Source organism: Anser brachyrhynchus (genome assembly GCF_964034855.1).
Source record: "Anser brachyrhynchus genome assembly, chromosome: Z".
Classification (NCBI taxonomy): domain Eukaryota; kingdom Metazoa; phylum Chordata; class Aves; order Anseriformes; family Anatidae; genus Anser; species Anser brachyrhynchus.
Genome location: NC_137697.1, coordinates 24,427,276 through 24,447,924, shown reverse-complemented (window position 1 = coordinate 24,447,924; position 20,649 = coordinate 24,427,276). Strand labels below are relative to the sequence as shown.

General features: G+C 38.8%; 1 protein-coding gene across 13 annotated transcripts in view; it reads left to right on the top strand.

Moving 5' to 3' along the window:
- The window catches only part of GLIS3 (GLIS family zinc finger 3), a 191,938-nt gene that overhangs the window by 152,689 nt on the left and 18,600 nt on the right, over positions 1-20,649 (top strand). For 9 of the 13 annotated variants that reach the window (XM_080574424.1, XM_080574423.1, XM_080574426.1 and 6 more), the window contains 3 exons: positions 2,046-2,208; positions 12,089-12,270; positions 19,968-20,150. In XM_080574424.1, the coding sequence (XP_080430550.1) occupies positions 2,046-2,208; positions 12,089-12,270; positions 19,968-20,150 (528 nt within the window). The other 4 variants (XM_080574425.1, XM_080574417.1, XM_080574416.1 and 1 more) reach the window with 4 other exon arrangements.

The following is a 20,649-nucleotide window of genomic DNA, read 5'->3' as shown; positions in this document are numbered from 1 at the left end:
CCCATATATAGTCCAGCCTTTTCACTCCTTATCTACCACAGTCTTGAAATAAATTGTTTTAAACATAAAGATCACAGTACTGGAAAAATCAAGTCATTGTATTTTCTTGCACATTTCTCATTGAAAAAAATGCAGGTTACTCTATATTTGCAAGGAGTAATTAAAATTATCTTTGCTTTTATTTAGATAAACAGAGTTTATTTTGAATATACTGATTTATGTTAAATATTCTCTCTACTTATTCTGTCAGAATGTTAATTTGTTTTTCAATATTTTCTCCCATACTGCATGTAAGCATAAAATGGTAACTTCTAAAGGGCATTCTTTTCTTTCCCTCTGCATTCATCTTGATGCTACTCTGAGAGACAGAAGTGAAGAGAGCAATTTTAGGGGTGCAAGATGAAAGTAAAAAACAAAAAAAAACAAAAAAACAAGCTATTTTGTGCTTCTCTTAGAGAGGTTCTTTCCCAGCCCTTTCTTACTGAGTTACCTCTCTGGCTTAAAGATCTCTCATATCACTGTGGGCTCTGCATCCTCTGTGTCTTTCCAAGGTTTGGGAAAGGCCTTCAACTATCAGATGTCTGCTGTTACTTGCATTGTCATTGGGAGGCTCTGGCCAAAATAAGATTTAACAAACAGTAGGGGCTAGTGCAGAGGGCAGCCACAGGTGTTTTTGTTGGCCATCCTTGCCACATGGTAGGGCAGTCTCCATTCCTCCAGCTTTGCCCACCAGTGTGGCTCATGCCTACTTTCCCTAAACTTTAACAGTGTCTGTATTAGATATTTTTATTTGCAAAATGGTTTCCTCCATCTCCAACATTTCCTGTCATCTCCACCAGCTGAAACATGTCCAGGACTGCTCTGTAATGAGATTACAGTATAATTACACTCTTGAACCTTTCCTTAACTCTGCTTTAGCCTGTTGAATACTTAGTGTATCACATAGGTAGCCTCATGAGGAGGAACAGAGGCATTACAAAGATATGCTGAGGACTTGGGAAATGAGGTGGACTTCTTAAAGTTTTGATCTTGGGCACCAACATTCAAAATTGTGACCTGAGAAGTCATTTTCTTGCAGAGGGGTTTGTGGTGGGGTTAGTCATAAATCAGTGTTTGTTCTATAGCATCCATGCAGGTATTTTAGCCATAAGAAGACCTTTTATGAGTTCGCCTTTTGGCAAACTGATTTAAATTTTAGGATTTTATGAATAAAATTGAATCATTACCTCCAACATACTCACATAATGTAAACTTTACAGATTTAATTTTATATTATAAACTAGGCCTAAAGAAAACTTTTTTTTTTAGAAAAAGACTGGAAGATATGACAAGCAAACAGTGACAGCTCATTTTCATGTTGTAGACAGCCTACAGGCTGTCACAGGGCTCATAACATATTCAGAAGTATTTATTTGGCTACCACTCAACACGAACATAAAGTACCTGACACAGATTTCATTGAAAATAATTGAGTATCTGGACCTTCAGAAGGATTTGCTAATCAGGGTCTTACTGCCTAACTTTAGGAACTTCCGAAAATTAGATTACAGGGTTTGTGGTCAACTCTTTGGGGCACAGGGGGGAGTCCTGTAATGCTTTTAGCTTAATCATTTAGAAGCTTTCCTTGTTCGTAATGTATCCAAAAACAACCACATAGAAAATTATGAAGCTGTTAATGCTAGGTTAGCATTTTTGAATATATTACTGGGCAATCTAAGAGCAATAATATTTTGGTTTGGGTTGAGGTCTTTGAGAAATTTGAAGCTTGCAGTTGGAAAAACATAGAAGTATTTCACTACTGACAAAGCTATGCTTTCTGATAGTTCACTAGCTCTAATAAATATATCTTAGTATATATTTGACACCTTTTATACAAGATGAAGCTATAGAAGAATTGCAGCTTTTTCAAGCAAAATTCCAAAGACAAGGTGCACAACTGTGTCCTGCCTGGTTTTATGAGAGCATCATTTGGGAGCAACAAAGATTATTTAGTTATTTTTTGTGTCTCTGCCTGATGAAGTTTATATCTCTCCTTTTGGTTTCAGCATCTGTGTTCCCCAGCACACAGACAACTCAAAATGGAACAGTGGCTGGGGCAGTGTCTTTGTCCCAGCCCAGCAACCACCCCTCCCCAGCACGTAACGTACAAAGTAGTCCTCTCCATCCTTCTTCCCAGTTACCTCTTCTCACAGCTGCGGACTCCGACAGGTAAGACCACCCCTTGCTTGTTCCACACTGAGTCTGTGTCAGGACAGCTTTCAGATCTGCCAGGATTGGTGGAAATGGACTTGTTGGTGTTCAGAAAGTTGCTGATGGCAGCCACTGGGGAACGATTGCTATGGGTGTGGGTTTACATGGGAGAGTTGAAAGGGACTCCATTATACCAGTGGCGTGGTGGGCTTTCCATCCAACTCCATTTCAGGGACTTCCTTCAAACCTGCCTTGATCTCCACCCATGCCCTGGTCAAGGAAAGTCATACTGGCTGGGACACTAAACTTCAGAAGAGCTCGGTAACACATTACAGAATGGGAACCCTGAGATTCATGTTTCTGTTTCCTTGTGGTAGAAGAGTCATAAATTTATCTCTTTTCTTTCAATATTTTCTTAATACTGACTATTTCTGCAGGAACTTAGCATTTTTTACTATTATGTAAGAGAAAACTTGAATGAATGGATTTTATTTTTAGTTCATTGGTTTGAGAGCTTAATTTCTAATCAGGACTTATTTTATGCTGGCTAGGTACACACCTGTGACCTTTGTTGATTTGATGACTTCAGATATTTCAATGATGTGAAAGCAAATTGCTTGAAAGTAATTTAATTTTCATCTTTAAACATTTCCTAAACTATTTTCATCAGCCTTTCAATTTTTTTATATAGCATATGGTGTTACAGATCTCCACTTAGTTCGCTGAAACAGAAGTCTACAGATCACAAGACCGAAGAAGCCTAAGTAAACATGTTTCCAGTAGAAAAGCCATCAAGATAGGCTATCACACTTCAATGTGAATAAAATAATGACTTCTTACTATATGTATAAGGATACTTAAAAACATTATTTGTTTAATCTCCCTGTTTTTCATTGTTCTAAATTATAGATTGCAGTATGTTATTAATATATTTTAAAGTGTTTAATTTTCTACAGTGATAGAAATCCCAGTAATCTGGAGAGCACACAATTATAATCCTGAGAAAAACATTCCATAGATTTTAATTACTGATATACAAACATATTTCTTTGAGGAAAGCAGTTGTAACTCCACTTTGTATCAGGAAGATGAAAGAGCACAATGATTCAGGGAATTGGTAAGAGGTGAAAGTACTTCTCACTTTCAGATGACATAAGTGAATTCAGCCAGTTTTGGGGTCACTGCAAGTTGTTGACACACCTGTCAGAGATTGCCATTCCACAGTGATCTAGTGGTTCAGGCCTTCCTCCTCACTTCTGGCCACACATTCCTGAACCTTTACCCTTACCCTGACTCTGGCTTTGTGTACAAGCTCTGGGACTGCATGTACTCTCTTGCCCTGCTTTTATTTACCAGTGTAGTTTTCTGTAGTTTCTGGCAAGTATGTGACTGGTCTGACATCCTTATCTAATAACTACCAGAGCATGAGATGACAGGCAGGGACAGATCAACAGTTATTACTATTTCATGGTAGAAGACAGTAATCTTCTCATTAGACCATTTCTGAAGCATTTATACAGGGGGAAACATATCAGGCGTATCTACAGTATGACTTAACTCATGAAGTTCTTGAATGGGTTACAGATCTCAGGATGCTACTGTTCTCTACAGAACAGCAATAATAAAAATTATCATTTTTATGTGTGCTATTTCCCATCTGTGGAGTTACTCTGGATTAAAAAAATGATGCCAGTATCTTCACTTGGACAGTGGGACATATGACAATTTAAATTCAGAAAAAGGTATATTACAGCAGTTTTGGTTTGATTACAGAACATATAGTAAAAATTAAGACATGTTTAAAGGAAAAATTAACACAGAGCCTGCATTTTGAATCTAATACAGTTCACTTGTGTAAGGGTCCTGCAAGTAGTCTGTCACACCACTTTCTGGCTGTGATGGTAGCTGTGAAAATGTGAGCCGAACAAACAAACACTGGTATGCAAAGTGCCTGAAATAGTGTCTTTGAAACATGTCAATTCCCCTGCTTATCCCCACAGAATCATAGAATGGTTTGAGTTGGGTGGGACCTTTAAGGTCCATCTCACCACTGAGATGACTGCAGGTTTTAGGGGCAAAGAGGGGATTTGTCCCCCTCATGGTGTACAGTTCCTGACATGCTACAGGTTCATTCCTGGGTTCATTCCAGAGTTAGGATGGACTGACCAGCACTTGTCCCTGCAATGGCTTACGTCTGCTGGAACAAACACAGTCCAAGCTTGCCTAGCAGCTTTGCTGACCCTGGGGCCATTCATACACCCTTTGCATTACGTACAGTAGACTCAGGCTTGTGAGTGACAGCAGCAAAAAGAAATAATCACTTTTTCTACCTCTCAGTGGCCATGGGATAGAGAAATAATTGCAAAGCTTCTTTTCCATCTTTCTCCACCAAGGTAATGGGAAGGTGAATGTGGACCAAACTGAGCCTTCTAATGTGAGAAACTGAACTAAACATGAGGCACACATCCCTCTGGTTTCATTCTGTGTACAAAGCTGTATGTACTAAATGCAAGTCAGATAGAGAGTTGCAACTTCATTCACTGAAGGAGCAAAAATACATAATAAAAATGCAGGCTTTCATTTTGTTTCTTCCAGTTCTTAGGTTCTGATCTTCAGTGCTCCCCTAGTTTGAATACTGCAACTGTTCAATGAAGGTAGCAAGTAGTTATGATACTCAAAATCATATGTATGAAAGGAGATACGTACTTGGGTTCCTTTTTGCTGATTTTTGTAATAGAAGACATGGGCATTAAGGGAAGCTGAAAAAATAATCAACTTAAAAAACAGAAAACTAATTCTGTTTTTATGTGGAATGGCTAATGTGCCACAAAACTGGTGATGACAATGCTTGAAATTATTTCTAATAATTTTGAATAGTAACTTCCTTGGTTGCAAAAAAAAAACCACACAAACAACAACAACAAAAAGAAAACAACAAAAACAAAACAAAACAAAAAAAACAGCCAACCAAACAACAACAAAAGAGCATGTTTTGCTTTTTAAGACTCACTGTTGTGGAAACAGTAGCCCATTAACTGATATGAGACCATGTCAAACCTTTTTCTTTGGACACCGCATTCTAGATGTTTTTCACCATTCTGTGAACCAGGGCTACTGGTATGTCCCTGAAGCATGACACGTCCTGGTTTGACACAAATGTCTGGAGACTACATAAAGCTGGAAAAAAGGACTTGAACTGTTCAGTTTAGCATTACTGCAATACTATAATAAGTTCTGTGACACTGCTTCTTTTTGTTTATTTGACTGTGTGGTTACATTACTTTTATTTCTTTGCTGTAAAATAGTAAGTAGCTCCAAGCCAGACTTCCAGAAACAAAAGCCTTTGAGTAGTTCTAAACAAGGAGTTGGGGCATCTGATGTTCACATGTTACAAAGCCCTTTGTATGGTGTGTACAAGGTGTGTACATGGTGTGTACAAGGGTCTGGCTTGAAGAAAGCCTTTAGTTAGAGACCTTAACAGGGTGGTTTTGAAAATCAGTACAGTAATTTTCTCTGGCATGGGGCACTTGAGAGGACTGGCTGCTGAGACATTAGCATTTTTTTTCTTAGTGAGCAAATGACACCTTCAAATGACAGACATTAAAGGGTGGAGGTGGCAACAGGTCTAATGCCAAGCCAGAGCTGATCTAGCAAAGCATGGAATTTTTCTCCACCTTCTGTCCACAATTTCTCTTTTCCAAAGGCACTGTTTTCCTGTTTTCTTTTCTTTTTTCTTTTTTTTAATATGAAATGAAAAAAATGAAAAAAAATGAAACAAATGAAAAAAAAAAAAAAAAGTTTTCTTATTCAGTACAACCACAGCAAATGGTGAGATTTTAAAGCTGTATCTCTCTATCCAGGAAACCTGTATTTCAATGTGCCCTCTCACACGTTCCTTGCAAAAATTCCACTCTTCTTTCACAGATTTCACAGATTTCTAGGTTGGAAGAGACCTCAAGATCATCGAGTCCAACCTCCGACCTAACACTAAGTACTCCACTAAACCATATCGCTAAGCTCTACATCTAAACGTCTTTTAAAGACCTCCAGGGATGGTGACTCCACCACCTCCCTGGGCAGCCCGTATCTTTCTTCATAAATAACTAAATAACTTGTGGTGCTGGTCAGAGGGGCTGTTCTTTCTTCCTCTCACCCCTTCTTGGGGCTGGCTGGATGGGTTTGACCCAATAGAACAGTTCCTGTGTTCCTAAAGCATGAGGACTTAACATAGAAAAAAAGCATGAAAAGGATTGTTAGACACTTATTAATGACTGATAAGGATACTGGACTCATAAGGATATAAGGACTGATATAGAATTAAATTCACTAGTACGTGCAGTCAACTTCCCTTGGATACCATGAGGATAGAAACTTGCTGTGGGATTATTCCCCTGCAGGATTCTAGGTAGAGCTTTATGGGTGCAAATTTGGAGGCTGAACACAGATGCAGTTGCCTTTCTTTTCAGTATAGTTTTTAACAAATGTTTTGTGTCCCTAGCCAAGAAAATAGTCTCTTCACTTGCTTTCATTACTATAGTATAATGTGCTGTTATTATTTTGTTTCTAATCCCCTGCAGGACTTATTTGAAACTACAGAATAACTGGAATTAACCTTTTTCCCAGCAAACTATTAGGTAGGAAAAGTGAAATACAGGATTTGAAGTCCTAACAGTCTTTTGCCCAATTCAGAAAAAATCACTTTTCTTCTACAACTCTGAAACATCTACAGCAGAAATGTGCAAAACCTCTAGGAATATTAAACTGAGAGCTGTTGTCCTGCAGCCCAGAGGGTTGTTTGGTATTTGGGTACATAACATGCCCTTTCTTTTAAAAGGAAAAATTGATTGCATGAGACATTTTTTCTGTAATCTAGCTTATTTACCAAGAGACAGTAAAAAGTCTTTAAGTCCTTTTTCCTTGAACAGTCCAACAGGTCGAAGAACAGACAGAGTTATTTCTCTTTGACTACAGAAAAGGCTCAGAGTAAATTTACCTTTAGACTTTTTTTAAAGCAAGTTTACAGCTGTCCTTAACTATGCCCATTCTCGCTTTTAAGTCTGCCTCACAGCTAATCATTCCCCAGTTCTGGCCCTCTTGTCATCAGCATGCTGGCTCCAGTCTTGGACCAAATTTCCTGCTCTCCCTCCTCCATGGCAGGAGAGATAGCTATTTAGCTACACAGAGCTCTGTGAAGTGGATGAGATGACAGGTTTTGGAGACAGCAAGCAGTGAAAGTGGGAGAAGCCCACTGAGAGGTTCCTTTATAAGCAGTATGTCCAATATTGCTGGACCAATCATGTACTTCCATGAGCTTCCTGAGGCTGGGAGTATGAAATCAAATGAAAGACTGATAGCCTAAGGAAAAAATAAAAAAATAAAAAAAAAAAAACAGTAGCCGAGATAATCCTGAGGTGATGACTCTTCAAATTTCCATGGAAAAGTGGAATACCATCAAACAGACTTAGGGCAGGCATAGTTTTGAATGGTTATTCTTTTCTTGCTTTCCTTGCTTCTAACCAGCTAGAACAGTGACAACTTGAGATCACATGATACCTACCTCTACTGTCCTGCCTTGCAATGACAGTTCTGTTTGGTGGGAATTTAACAAAAAAGGGCTTCTCTCCACCCAGCTCTCTGTGTTTACTCCACTGACACAAATTATCCCTTCAGCACTTTGATGACCATCCAATTCAGCAAAGCCAGTTCTTTAGTCAAGGAGTCTCAGTGCACTTGATGTTCTGGGTGAAGAACACCTTTTACATATGCTTGCTAGGACATAAAAGGTTGTTTCCCCACAACATCAAACACTCATTTACAGGTGGCCACGTACTGCAAGGCACTCAGCTAAGATAAACTACCATTATTACCAGCATTCCTCTTTCGTTTCTTTTCCACAGGTTGCTCAGGGTGTGTATGTAATTTACAATTTAGGCCAGCCCCAGTCAACAAGTGCTAGAGTAGTCTTTTTTCTGTGTAGTCTTGTCCAGTATTGCTTATTAACAAAACCCATATATATATATATGTATATATGGCATATATATATATTTATATATATGCCATTTACAATAATCTCATCAAAACTGGTAAAATTTGGTAACATTGTCATCTAGCTTGCTTCCTATCTAGTCTAGTTATTGTCTATCTGGACACATTTTCCTAGCTAGTGTTGGAAAGGGAGAGGCTATCTGAAGCTCCAGAAACATTCTTCCTCTAATTCTGCATCCAGCAGGCGTAGGGAAGGGCACTCTTCTGCAAATCTGGCTGGTTCCTGATTGCATGGGCTCCAGTGCCTGGCAACAATTCTTGATGGTAATTTCCTAGCGGTTACAAACTGGTCATAATTGTTCCAGAAACAAAATTAAATTTGCAGTTCCCCCAGTAACATACTGTGGTTTGTTTGGGGACAAATCTGGACTGAAAGAAGTCCAAGCTTCTCCTTTGTTGGGCAGAAGGGAAATATAACTAGATAACTATAGTCACCCATATGAGTAAGCCAGGAATTCATGAAGTGATTCATAAATCATTATAAAGACCACTGAAGTCTACTAAAAGGGAGTCCTGTCTGGCTATACAAAGTAGTGCATTATCATTGGGAGGATTTTATAGATGTTAAATCAAATGTGAAATCTTTAATACTGTGCTTTTCATTTTGAGTTTTGAAAAGGATTTTTTTGTCTGTTGTTGTAGGCTACTTAAAAGAGAAAATTACTTTTAAGAGGTAATCTTCACAAATGAATTTTGAAAGCACAGAGAATGATATCCAATGATTTTTAAAATAATAGTAGTAATGAAAAATTACTGTGCATTGTTCTTGGTCTCTGGCAGCAAATAGCAGTTTTTCTATGTGAGTGCTATACAAAAAGCTAACTCCAGTTCTTTCTCAGGGAGACCAGGCAGTTGTGGCACTTTTTAAAAACTCTCTGATATTTTCATCACAAGACAGCTACTGTTTTTTCTTTCTCTCAAAATTATTTTCTAGTATTATTGTGAAACACATTCATGCTTTATCTTCTTCCTCCCTAGTATGTCTTTAAGTATACACTGTGGCAGTTTTCTGGAACAAAAAAAAATAGTTGATGCATTAAAGACTGAACAACTCAGTACTGACATCTTTCCTCCAACTACATAGCATGTCAGAAGTAATTTATGAGGTTTTGAAGCTAATATCAAATCATCATAAAGACCATTTAAATCTGTGTCTAATATGCCTAAAATGTGATTCTCAAAGAATATTGAACAGTCAGTAAATCAAACAAAGTTTATTTTGACATTTACTATACTGCAAATGTAAATTATGCGTCTACCAGAAATATAGTAAATAGGTAACAAATAAGGTCAAAGTCATACAGATGATGTGTGGCAGAAACTGATTTTGAGCTGTAGCGTAAAATAGCTCAGGAGTCTTCGATTTAATTGTGTTATGTGTTAGATGACCCTGTCCAGAGGTGTTATGTAGTGCTCCTTCTGGAGTTACATCTTCTGTTGTACTCAGGGTGAGCTTACAACTTCCGTATTCTTGTGCAGAAAAAACAATCTTTATACTAGATAAAAGAAAATGCCATCTAGTGTAGTGAGGTCTAGCCTCATGAGGACAGGGACCAGATTGATGGTTTAGGATCCTGGCAGACTGTGTTAACTGCAAGCATCAGTCTCTCCTAGCAGCAGCCAGTGAGCACACCCATCATGGAGAAGGATAGGTGGGTACTTTTGCCTAGCATAACATGCAGCCTGCTTTTGTGAGCAAAGAGAGTGGCTGTTCTGCAACAGGAATATGACATCATTATTAATTCACCATCCTGCAGAAATATCCTCTGTCTTTTTATTGGCCTTAGCAGCTTTCATCTCATGAATAAGAAAGTGACATCGAGACATTTCTGAGCCTACACTGAGCTTTCGTTTACTGACCAGATCTAGTTGTTCTGGTGGATAGTTTGGTCTTCTGGGGCAGGGTCCCCAGCTCTCCATCTGCTTTCTCTCTGCAAAAATGACTGTAGCAAGTATTTGTAATGTACTTCTAGATATGCAATTTAAAGGAAATATAATTAAAATACAAACACAAGACTATAAAATCCTCTCACTTAGTAGTGTGTCTCGTTGTAGTGCCACTAGTGACAGAGCTGCGTAAAATATGCCAATGAAATGATGAACTTCTGTGGCAGCTGCACCGCCAGTCTCAGTCTGAACCTTTCTTTCTTCTGCCTGGTTTATCAGTTTACACTTGAGTGCAGATCAGCATTTTGATGTGGTCAGGCTCTGCTCAGCTGGAAGCAGTTTAACACTTGCTTTCATATACATTATATTGCCTGCAGTTATTTTTTTTTCCAATTGTTCTATGTAACATACATAGAACAAAGATTTCTGGAACTTGAAACCTGAATCTACTGTATAACTTACCAGTGTCCATTAACCAGAACTGATCACTCTCTGACAGTGAGGAAGGACAACTATTTATTAACATATGCAGCTGATAAAAAGTCTTACTATTAGCAGCTAGAAATACCTCAGAAATAAAGTGCCCATGAGGGTATACCTTCTACAGTTATGAATTAAAACCTACCCACAGAATTTAAAAGGATCTTTCCGTCATAAAGCTGAAATTCAGTGTTTTCATTTCAGAGTCATCAAAGCTTATGATATGTCACCATCTAAAGCTGGGCAGAAAAAGACCTGAGGGTTCTGGTGGACACCAAGTTGAACATGAACTAGCAATGTGCCCTTGCCATACAGAAGACAAACCTGAGCTTCATGAGGCAAAATGTTGCCTCGAGGGAGGTGGTGGTTTCCCTCCACTCAGCACTGGTGAGGCCACACATGGAGTTCTGCATATAGTTATGGTCTCCTCAGTACAAGGGAGATATGGGCATATAGGAGAGAGTCCAACAAAGGGCTGTAAAGATGGTGAAGGGACTGAAGGGCGACGAAGATGGTGAAGGGGGAAGACATACAAGGAGCAGCTGAGGTCACTGGGCCTGTTCAGCCTGGAAAAGAGGAGGCTGAGGGGAGACGTCATCGCAGTCTACAACTTCCTCGCGAGGGGGAGTGGAGAGGCAGATGACCTATTCTCCGTAATCACCAGTGATAGGACCCGTGGGAACGGTGTTAAGCTGAGGCAGGGGAAGTTTAGTCTGGACATCAGGAAGAGGTTCTTCACCGAGAGTGTGGTCGCACACTGGAACAGGCTCCCCAGTGAAGTAGTCACTGCACCAAGCCTGTCTGAATTTAAGAGGTGATTGGACTGTGCACTGAGTCACATGGTCTAAAATTTTGGGTAGACCTGTGCGGTGCCAGGAGTTGGACTTGATGATCCTTATGGGTCCCTTCCAACTCAGGATATTCTATGATTCTGTGATTCTATGATCTCTCCTGTGAGGTCAGGCTGAGAGAGCTGGGATTGTTCAGCCTGGAGAAGAGGAGGCCCTGGGGAAAACCACATCAATGTCTTTACCTGAAGGGAGGGTGCAATGAGGATGGAGCCAAGCTCATTTTCAGTGGTGCCCAGTGCTAGGACAAGAAGCAATGGGCACAAACTGAAATACAGGAGGTTCTGTCTGAACATCAGGAAGCACTTCACTGTACAGGTGACTGAGCGCTGTCACAGATTGGCCAGAGAGGTTGTGGAGTCCCACTCCTTGAAGATATTCAGATGGCACCCGGACATGGTCATGGGCAGCCTGGTCTACGTATCCCTGTTTGAGCAGGGGGATTGCATCAGATGACCTCCAGAGGTCCCTTCCAACCTCAACCATTCTGTGTGTTTGGGCTATACACTGTTCTTTTAGAAGATTTTACCTATGCAAGCTGCTAAGCATTATATTGATCTAAGTAAAGTAGAAATCATCTTCAGTTTTTATCTTAAAATCTCAGTATTCTATAGTTTGCTCTGTTTCTGAACTGCTAGGTTTGTTGCTCTGACTCCTTCTCCTCAACACATCAGTCCCCAAAGAATTTCAGTTCCTCCTCCCATGATGCAGAGACAGACTCCACAGACTCCCCGTCTTCAGCAGCCTGGAGGATTGCATCTAAAGACATACCAATCAGCATCAAATCCTTCCTTTCAACCAAATAGTCTCCACATCCAAGGTAAGAAGGAAGAAGCTTCATCACTGATGTTAGTTGTTTGTCATTGCTGCTTGGCTTCAAATTAAGCGTTTCAAGGACATTGGTATTTTCAAGGACCTTTTCCTTCTGAAAGAAATAATCTTCTGGGACACTGCGTTCAGGCTTTCTTAAAATTCTTAACCTCACTCATATTTATGCATCTTACTATGGAGTTGCGAGTTTCTCTTCAGACTGATTTTCAGTTGAAACAAAACTGCAAATAGTTTCGTGATGGCCTCCAATTTTAATTTACTAATTTTATGCTTCTAATCACTTCCAACTATACACATGAAGTGTTACCATGTTTTCAAGAAGTGGAATATTTTTATCGCTTGCAATTGTGTTGGGATGGAAACCTCTTCTTTCATTAGCATATATGTCTCTCAGAATTGTATTCACACTTGCATTATGTAAACAGTCTCTACAAATCTTCCCTCTCCTTCTTTGTTCAATCAACTGTAAACTTATATAGTCAGGAAGAAAATTAACAGCAGGTGAAAATAATATTGGGTTGTTTTTCAGGTGTTTTTTGTTGTTGTTTTGTTGTTTTTGTTTTTGTTTTATCTAGTATGAAGCCTGAATAGTAATTACTTTAACATTTCAGAAATGTATTGACAGAAGTAACACTGTTGCCTCTCAACTGTTTAAATATATGTATATAATATATATATATGTATATGTGTATATATATATAATAAATATACACACATAAGCTACATAGCACAGTGCACTTCTACAGGCCTTGGGATTCTGCCTCTTGATCAGACTTCCTGAGAATGATTACAGTAGATGTCATAGGAAATGTATCTTGAGAAACTAAGGCTTCTTTCATTTATTTTTATTTGCTTTCCCAGATGCAAGCAGTCTCTCTAGTGGTAGTGATTAAGCAAGACCATGAGGCATTTCCCAGAGTTTTTGAGTGAGAGGAGAAAGGAAGGTGTCAGTCCTGCTTTGTTCTTATTGTACTAGTCCATACATGATCAGCACAAGAACCGGGCACCTTTCTTCTGGGAACTGGTAATCCTATACAGCACACGTTAGTATAAGAAGATCATGAGATTTTTGAATAGATGTAAAGGGTTATTATTGGCTTTGTCTATTCTCTGATTAGATTTTCATTAATAATCAAGGGTCAGAAACAAAGTTTCTTAATGTATTGTTCCTCATCATTTTTCATTGTTCATTGTCAAAAGCTCGACATGAGCCAGCAGTGTGTGCTTGGAGCCCAGAAGGCCAACTGCATCCTGGGCTGTATCAACAGAGGAGTGGTCAGCAGGTCGACGGAGGTGATTGTACCCCTCTGCTCTGCCTTTATGAGGCCCCAGCTGGAGTGCTGTGTCCAGGTCTGGGGCCCCCAGCACAAGAATGATTTGGATCTGTTAGAGTGGGTCCAGAGGAGGGCCATGACATGGGTCATTAAAATCATTTTAAGAAGAATTCCCAGGATAGATATCCATATGGGGGGATCTCACACGTGTATTGAAGCCCTACTCCACATCCAAACTGAAGTGAGAGCTTTATTCTGTCTCCCAAATTGGTCCAAAAATTGATATGTTCAAGGGTTTGGACCTTAAACCCTTATCTTACTTGATCATGTTAGCATTACCATGCTTGCCTCCCTGTTGCAGGAAAAGATATGCTGAAAATACACTTTGCTAACAGTAATTATATATGCAGAGATAGCAGCTGAAAGTTCCAATTGTACAGATCTCTGCAATTAAAACTGGTAGGAAGACAATGTGAGCTGAACTCTTTTTTTTTTTTTTTTTTTTTGATGGGTATAATACATGGCCATACAACATCCACATTTCGGTATTAAACGTTCTTTCAAAACCTAAGTAACTTATTGTCACTGTAAGATGACAATATCTTTTCAGAATATTCTCCCTCCAACTTAAGTGCAGCTGTCTCACATACTTACATGGGCTATGCTAAAATCTTTGTTTGTCATTTATGGCTGATATGCTTATCTAAACTCTCCCTCTAAAGAACAAATATTTGGGAATTCATGGTCAGGTTTTCTCAGCAACAACGAAATTATTTCTGCCTTCCTTGTTCACATCATTATAATGTAAAAGAACACCATGGAACTATTTCACCAGCCTGGACTATTTGTTATATAAGCTGTGGGAAGCTCTATTATTTTCTGTCTCATACAGTTCATATCCTGCCTTTTCATGATTTAAAGTTCTGTAGCTATAGCCACTTCAGCTCTGTCCACTACCAGAAAATTGTGACATTTTTCTCTTTCATTATGTATTCTTAAACTTGTCAACTCCATTTAAATTGGCTGTACTGAGGAAGAAAAGTTCCATTGCCAGGAAAGCTTTTTGAAGAAAACAAATTCTAAACAATCTCCCTTACAGAAAATCTGAGCATTTACAAGTTCCTGGAGATCTCAGAGCACTATCTTTTAGAAAGAAATGTAGGATATGCAAGATTGACTAGCCTCTTATATCTAATAGCTATTTGAATTGTGATACTGCTTTTTATGGGAAAAATATTGTCTGAAGCTGAGATTTCATGATTTGTTTTGAGTGATTTTCAGCATCAGACACCCGATAATATCTGAGGAGTCTTTTTCTTGCCTTAGATAATATTATATAATGCAGTAAATACAGTCTTTCCCTCCTCTTGTGAAAATCATTATTTCCATTGAAGCACGGGATGTTTTGAAATGATGATGTTAGACAACTGACTGCACTGCAGACATGAAGCTCTTCCTTTCCTTTCATTAGACTGCAGTATTGTTTAATGCATAACCATAGACAGTAAACATGAAACTATCCTGAACTGGAGACTGGTGCGATGACTTGCCAGCTTGACTAAGATGCCATTGCACTATTTGTTTGTAGACAGAATAAAATACAGTCCTGGTCCTGGAAATCTGCAAAAGTTGGCCCAGGACCTGTATTGTACCTGTGAGTCTTGCAGTTATGAACTAACTACAGGAAGCTCAGAAGAGTTACCTGAAGACACAGACATCTGTAGTACACAAGCAGTTGCAAATATAAGGAATTTTTCTGAGACAGGTCAGAAAAGGTGAGTGAGATAGGAAAAATAGCTATAGAAACTACTCCTTCACAGTGAGCAATCTTCCGCATATAGTGTAGAGTGACATAAAACTCCTCTGGACATGAACATAGCTGATGGATAATGCTTCTAATTCTCTCTAAACATTTCTGCACTAAAAATCTGACTGTCTAACTTTAAAGTCGTGCCTGTAACTCATGCCATATGTGTTTGTGAGTTAAGATGATGACCAGTATTGGCTGTGTAACGGAAGAAGGAAAAAAGTCATGTAAAATAATCAGTGCAATAAAAGCAGCAATTTCTTTTAAAAACAATTTTTAGCCGATACGAGTTAGCTATACTAGTGTAGCTATACAGGCAGCTATACTAGTAAGAGTTATTTTTTCATTAGCGATAGTCAAAATCAATTAAAAAAAAATAGAAACATTTCTAGTTTTCCATGTTTGCAAGTCAATCTGGCAGTACAATGTGCAACTGATATCTCTTTGCTCTATGCTGTCTTTCCTTTTTCTTTTGCTCTTCACACTCAAATGCTACCAAATGATGTTTGTGTAATTAAGCCAATGGACACTGTAGAAATATGCTGCAAAGAAACACCATAGAACACCAGTAGTTCAGGTCAAAGATAGAAATTTTTCATACTAGAGCACTAAAGAACACTCGCACATAATGTGTATATCTCAGTGACAATTATAATGATTTTCTTGAGAAAATATTCTCTGGGAAAGCTTTGTGATGCCACGCAGAGAGCTGACAGAGAGGGAAATAAATGTCAGTCAGAAAATTCCTACCTTGTGGAAATGATAACTGTGGCAGTCACGGCTAGTGACATATCAGTAATGAAATCTTTGTCCCTGTCAGGTCAATGGGATCAGGAGTCTATCACAAACTTATGTGGACCAGAATTTCAACTGTGAATTTAAAATGAGCTGTGTACTTGTGGTTTTCAGATACTCAGCATCTCTCAGGGCAAGGCTCTGTATGTGATAAAGAACAAGAGCTTCTTGCTTTTAGAAGAGATTCTTGCAACATTCAGCAATTTTTTTATATGTATGAATATTTCACTTCCCTCAGGAAATAATGTTATCATGCCAGAAAAATACCCGCGCCTTGATTTCATTGATCTTGGCTATAGTGTATTGATTCAAAGAAACATGATTGATGTAACCTTGTGTGTGTGTTGTGCATGAGTATGTTTAAAATAGTTTGGTAGCAGAGCAACGGATACAATCCACAAATGCAGTCCTGAGAAGATAAGTTCAATTTCTGGAAATTCGTTAGCCAACGTGTTTGCCTTTTCACTTTTTTTTCCATTGATATACACACACACACAAAAAAAAAGGAAAAAAAAAAGTAGAAAACTGTTCCTACAGTTAATTCCCTAACAGATAATCTCAAAAGAGGAGCCAGGTATGGTCAGGGTTTAGGGCCTGAATTTTATGTGGCTTCATGCTATCCTACCTTTAGCAGTACTGTTGATTAGTTTGGGCATAGCACCATGTGAACAAAATGGATAGCTGCCGAGAACAAGTTAGGAGATTTTGCTGTATCTTGTGTGGGCTCTGGTTCGAAGAGCTCTGCTGTGACCTGATTCACTGCAGACATGGACAGAGACATTTAGAATAGTGCCAAATAACAGATTGAAAGAGAATGATGCCCCCTCTTCTTATCCATCTTGTTTATGGCTGTGCATTTGATAAGATGGGTATCTATGACACTGAATTACAAAAAGAACATGTATCTAGGAAAGTCGAATTAATCTTCTGTATTCTTTTTCCATCTTAAAAATTTATTTGGGGGTTTATCAGTTAATTTAAGTTCTTTGTGCACTTCCCTGGTTCTTGCTGGAATGTAGTGGTTAACATACTAATGCGTCAAAGCTTCTAAGACTTTGCTAGACAATATTCTTTTGCTTAAGTAGGGAATGAGCAAACACAGAGGATGTGACTCACAATAGCTCAACCCCAAGGTAAGTAATTTTTCTGCCAGGCTTCAGTTAGCAATAGTCAAAGTTACTGCCAGATTTTTCTGCATTGGGAACAGGACGCTGTGAGAAAAGCAGAAATAGAGAATGAGTACAGAGCAGTATGAAAGAACATTTAGCATGTGTATTGAGGGGTCTTGCCAGCTGGCTCAGACCACTATAGATTGAAATGATTGTTTCTGGTAACTTGTCTGACTCAACAGTAAACTTTCAGAGTGTGTCCTATTGCTGGTTGAGAGAAAATTTTAAAAGCATTTTGAAAGGGGGCAAAAGCTGTCAATAGCTATGTAACTTCTAAGTTAAGTTTTAGATGGCTATTGTTTTTTCTTTCATTTTATTTTATTTTACTCCATTTTTTTTATTGAATACCAGGACTGAACATTTAAGAATTGATGGGTTGTAAATTCCTAACATGCTTTCCAGTCTGTCTCAGTTTTGTTCCAGTTAAACTTTAAAAGAAAAAAAAATCAAAACTGTCATCTTACATCCAGGGCTGTCAAGTGCCCACAGCCTCTGCAAAAAATAATGGAAGCCATGAGTGTTCAGCCTCTAGAGCAAGCAGAGCCTACAAGTTTGTACCTGATGTGTACGTTTGCAGCCTGCTATGGATGAGGAAACATACTTCTTTTTATTTTTTCTTTCTTCTTTATCTTCTTTTGCTCCTTTGTATGAGGGCAAAAAACTCTTTCTTCATGCAGGTTTTCAGACACAAGACTGACAAATATTTGTATGTTACTCCATGAAACATCTCTATCTAAAGCCTTATTATGTATGTGTAAATTAAGCATTTATCTCACATTGTGCACACGGAAGTGGCTTTCAAGACTACTATTTAAAATGCAAGGACTATGTTTCACATATCTTAATTACTTAGACCTCCCCATTAGTTCTTTTCTGAGTTCCAGTGCATAGGTTCAGGTTGTCTTTTCCTGTCCAAAATTCTGGCCTATCTTGATGCCTTTAAATACTGAGGTTTTTGCTTCAGTTAAGGAACATGCCAATATGTGTATGTTTACTTGCAGGAGACCACAGAAATATAATCTCAAAGGATAAATAATTAATAACATTCCTAAACCATTCATCCTTCTTCCCATTTTGGCAGAAAATTGGTTATATCACATAAAGTGATACAGCATGTTTTCCACTCTATCGTTTTCCTTTCTCCGTCCCTATTATTCATGAAATGCCTTATCTTTACACAAACAGTGCAGCTTTAGCAAACAGTCCCATGGGGATGCTTCTATAGTGAAGTTAGTAGAAACACACCTAGCTCCTGGACACAATACAGCAGAAGTTTGTCATGTGCTTTGTGATCATTGCATGTTTCTAAGTATAGTATACCTCTGCAAAGGAATTTGAGGACTGGAGGTTTATTTGGGTCGGGGTTTTTGACAGTGAAGGCCCACAGCTTCTATGTGACATCTTGGAGGTAGAGCACTGTCTTTTGCCCTGCATTTCTATGCATAGAAAGAGAACAGCAAGAACAACTAGCTGCAGAAAATGCAGAGGAGCTTGATTCGCAGTGACTAAGGTTTTCCTAAAATAAAAATAATTTTAAAAGTATTTTAATACTGAAATTATAATGGTTTCATTACTAGCATATGAGACATCTGAAAACTGTAATTAACGTATTACAGAAAACAGAAATAAATACATAGTCTCTTAATCTGTAAATGCCAGCCTTCATAATCTCAGCAAAAACTGCAAAACTTGCATCTGGTAGCATTTTTTTAAGGGGGAGAAATGACATTGCTTCCATGAGAAAAACCTTCAGGTCAGGATAGTGCTGAATATCTGTCTATGCCTCTTCCATTGAGTACATATCCCTGTTTCACCAAGAAGCTTGGTTTTGGTTATATAAATATATATTTTGGTGGGAATTTCTACGCAAATTTGCTCAGTTTTGTATGCCTCTCTCTCAAATATCACTTAAAGAACAATGACCAAAAAAAAAAAAAAGAAAGAAAGAAAGAAAAAAAAAAGTAAGTAACATAAAAAGCCTGGTGGAGATCTTTTACATCAAGTGGCATAGCTGAGCTCAGTTCTCCTTCCCATAGACTCATTGCTACTGAACTGCAGGAGAGATTCTAATCCTGTGCATACAAACGGCAGACCCCATGGATCATCAGCTAGCAGCCATTCTGAGTCTCTGGGGCAACCCCACTATCAACCAGCTGTCTTGGCATCAGTGGAAAACCCTCAAAATTTTATTTATTCTTCCGTTTTCTCAGCAGGGGTGAATCTGCTGCTTTTATTCACACCTTACTTATGCAATCCTATTACTTTGAATTAACCCATTTCTTAGATTCTTTAGACAGTAGCCCAGTGTGAAGTCTGGAGATTACCAGTTTAACCAGCAGGTCTGCAAAGTTAAAGGGAGAAATCTCCTGAAAAATCTCATCCTCTATTCAGTCAGGGCCTCTCAGAAATCATGTTAGGATCAGGAAGTCCATGAAGCAGAATGCATTGGGAATTTGTAGCAACTGGAGGAAGTCTTGGGGAGCTTCATTAGAAAGCTGCTTTACGGGCAGAAAATAATTGAAGTCCTGGTGCTACTGCAGTCAGGATTTTTCCATTCATTTCTCATGGTCAATATTCTATGCACTGTCCCTTGTATCTATGTCCAGCTGTTTTATTGACCACTTTCTTCTCCATGTTCTAGGTTTTTATGGTCAGCTTCAGACTTTCTGCCCTCCCCATTATCCTGACACTCAGAAGAACATACAACACAATGTTTCTTGCAGTATGGTTCCTCCATTTGAAGACTACTTATTACCTACATCAGTGGGCCAGGCAGGGCTTGGTGTTTTTCATCGAACTTTTTCAGCTCACTCTGGTATTACAGGTAAATGTCAGCTGGGGACTTTCTAGATGGTGGTGTAGAGTTTGTGGACTTTGACAAATCTGCTTCAGCTATGAATATGACTGGGACCTGTCATGACAGGGTTGACTCTTCACAAAGAGGAGGAGAGCATTGGGACACAATCACCATGGATCACTGTAATATCTAGCCCGTGCGCAAACTCTGCGCTGTTGAGGGTTTCTCAATGGTCTAACCCCTGGTGGTCAGACAGTCACTAGATCACATATTCATTTTGAAATACAGTCCCTTGAGCCCTGCATGATCTTTGCACAGCCACCCCACTCAGCTAGAATTGTAGCAGGGACCTAAGATGATTTAAACCATCAATTTTCCTATATCCATGTTTGACTTTTCTGTTTTGAAATCCATTTAGTCACATTTCCATGACACAAAGTGTCTGGCTACACACTTTTCTGTTCACACTTCACTTCCTCTCTTCCTAACTGAAAGTGCATAAGGGTATTGCACGCTGCTCTGGAAA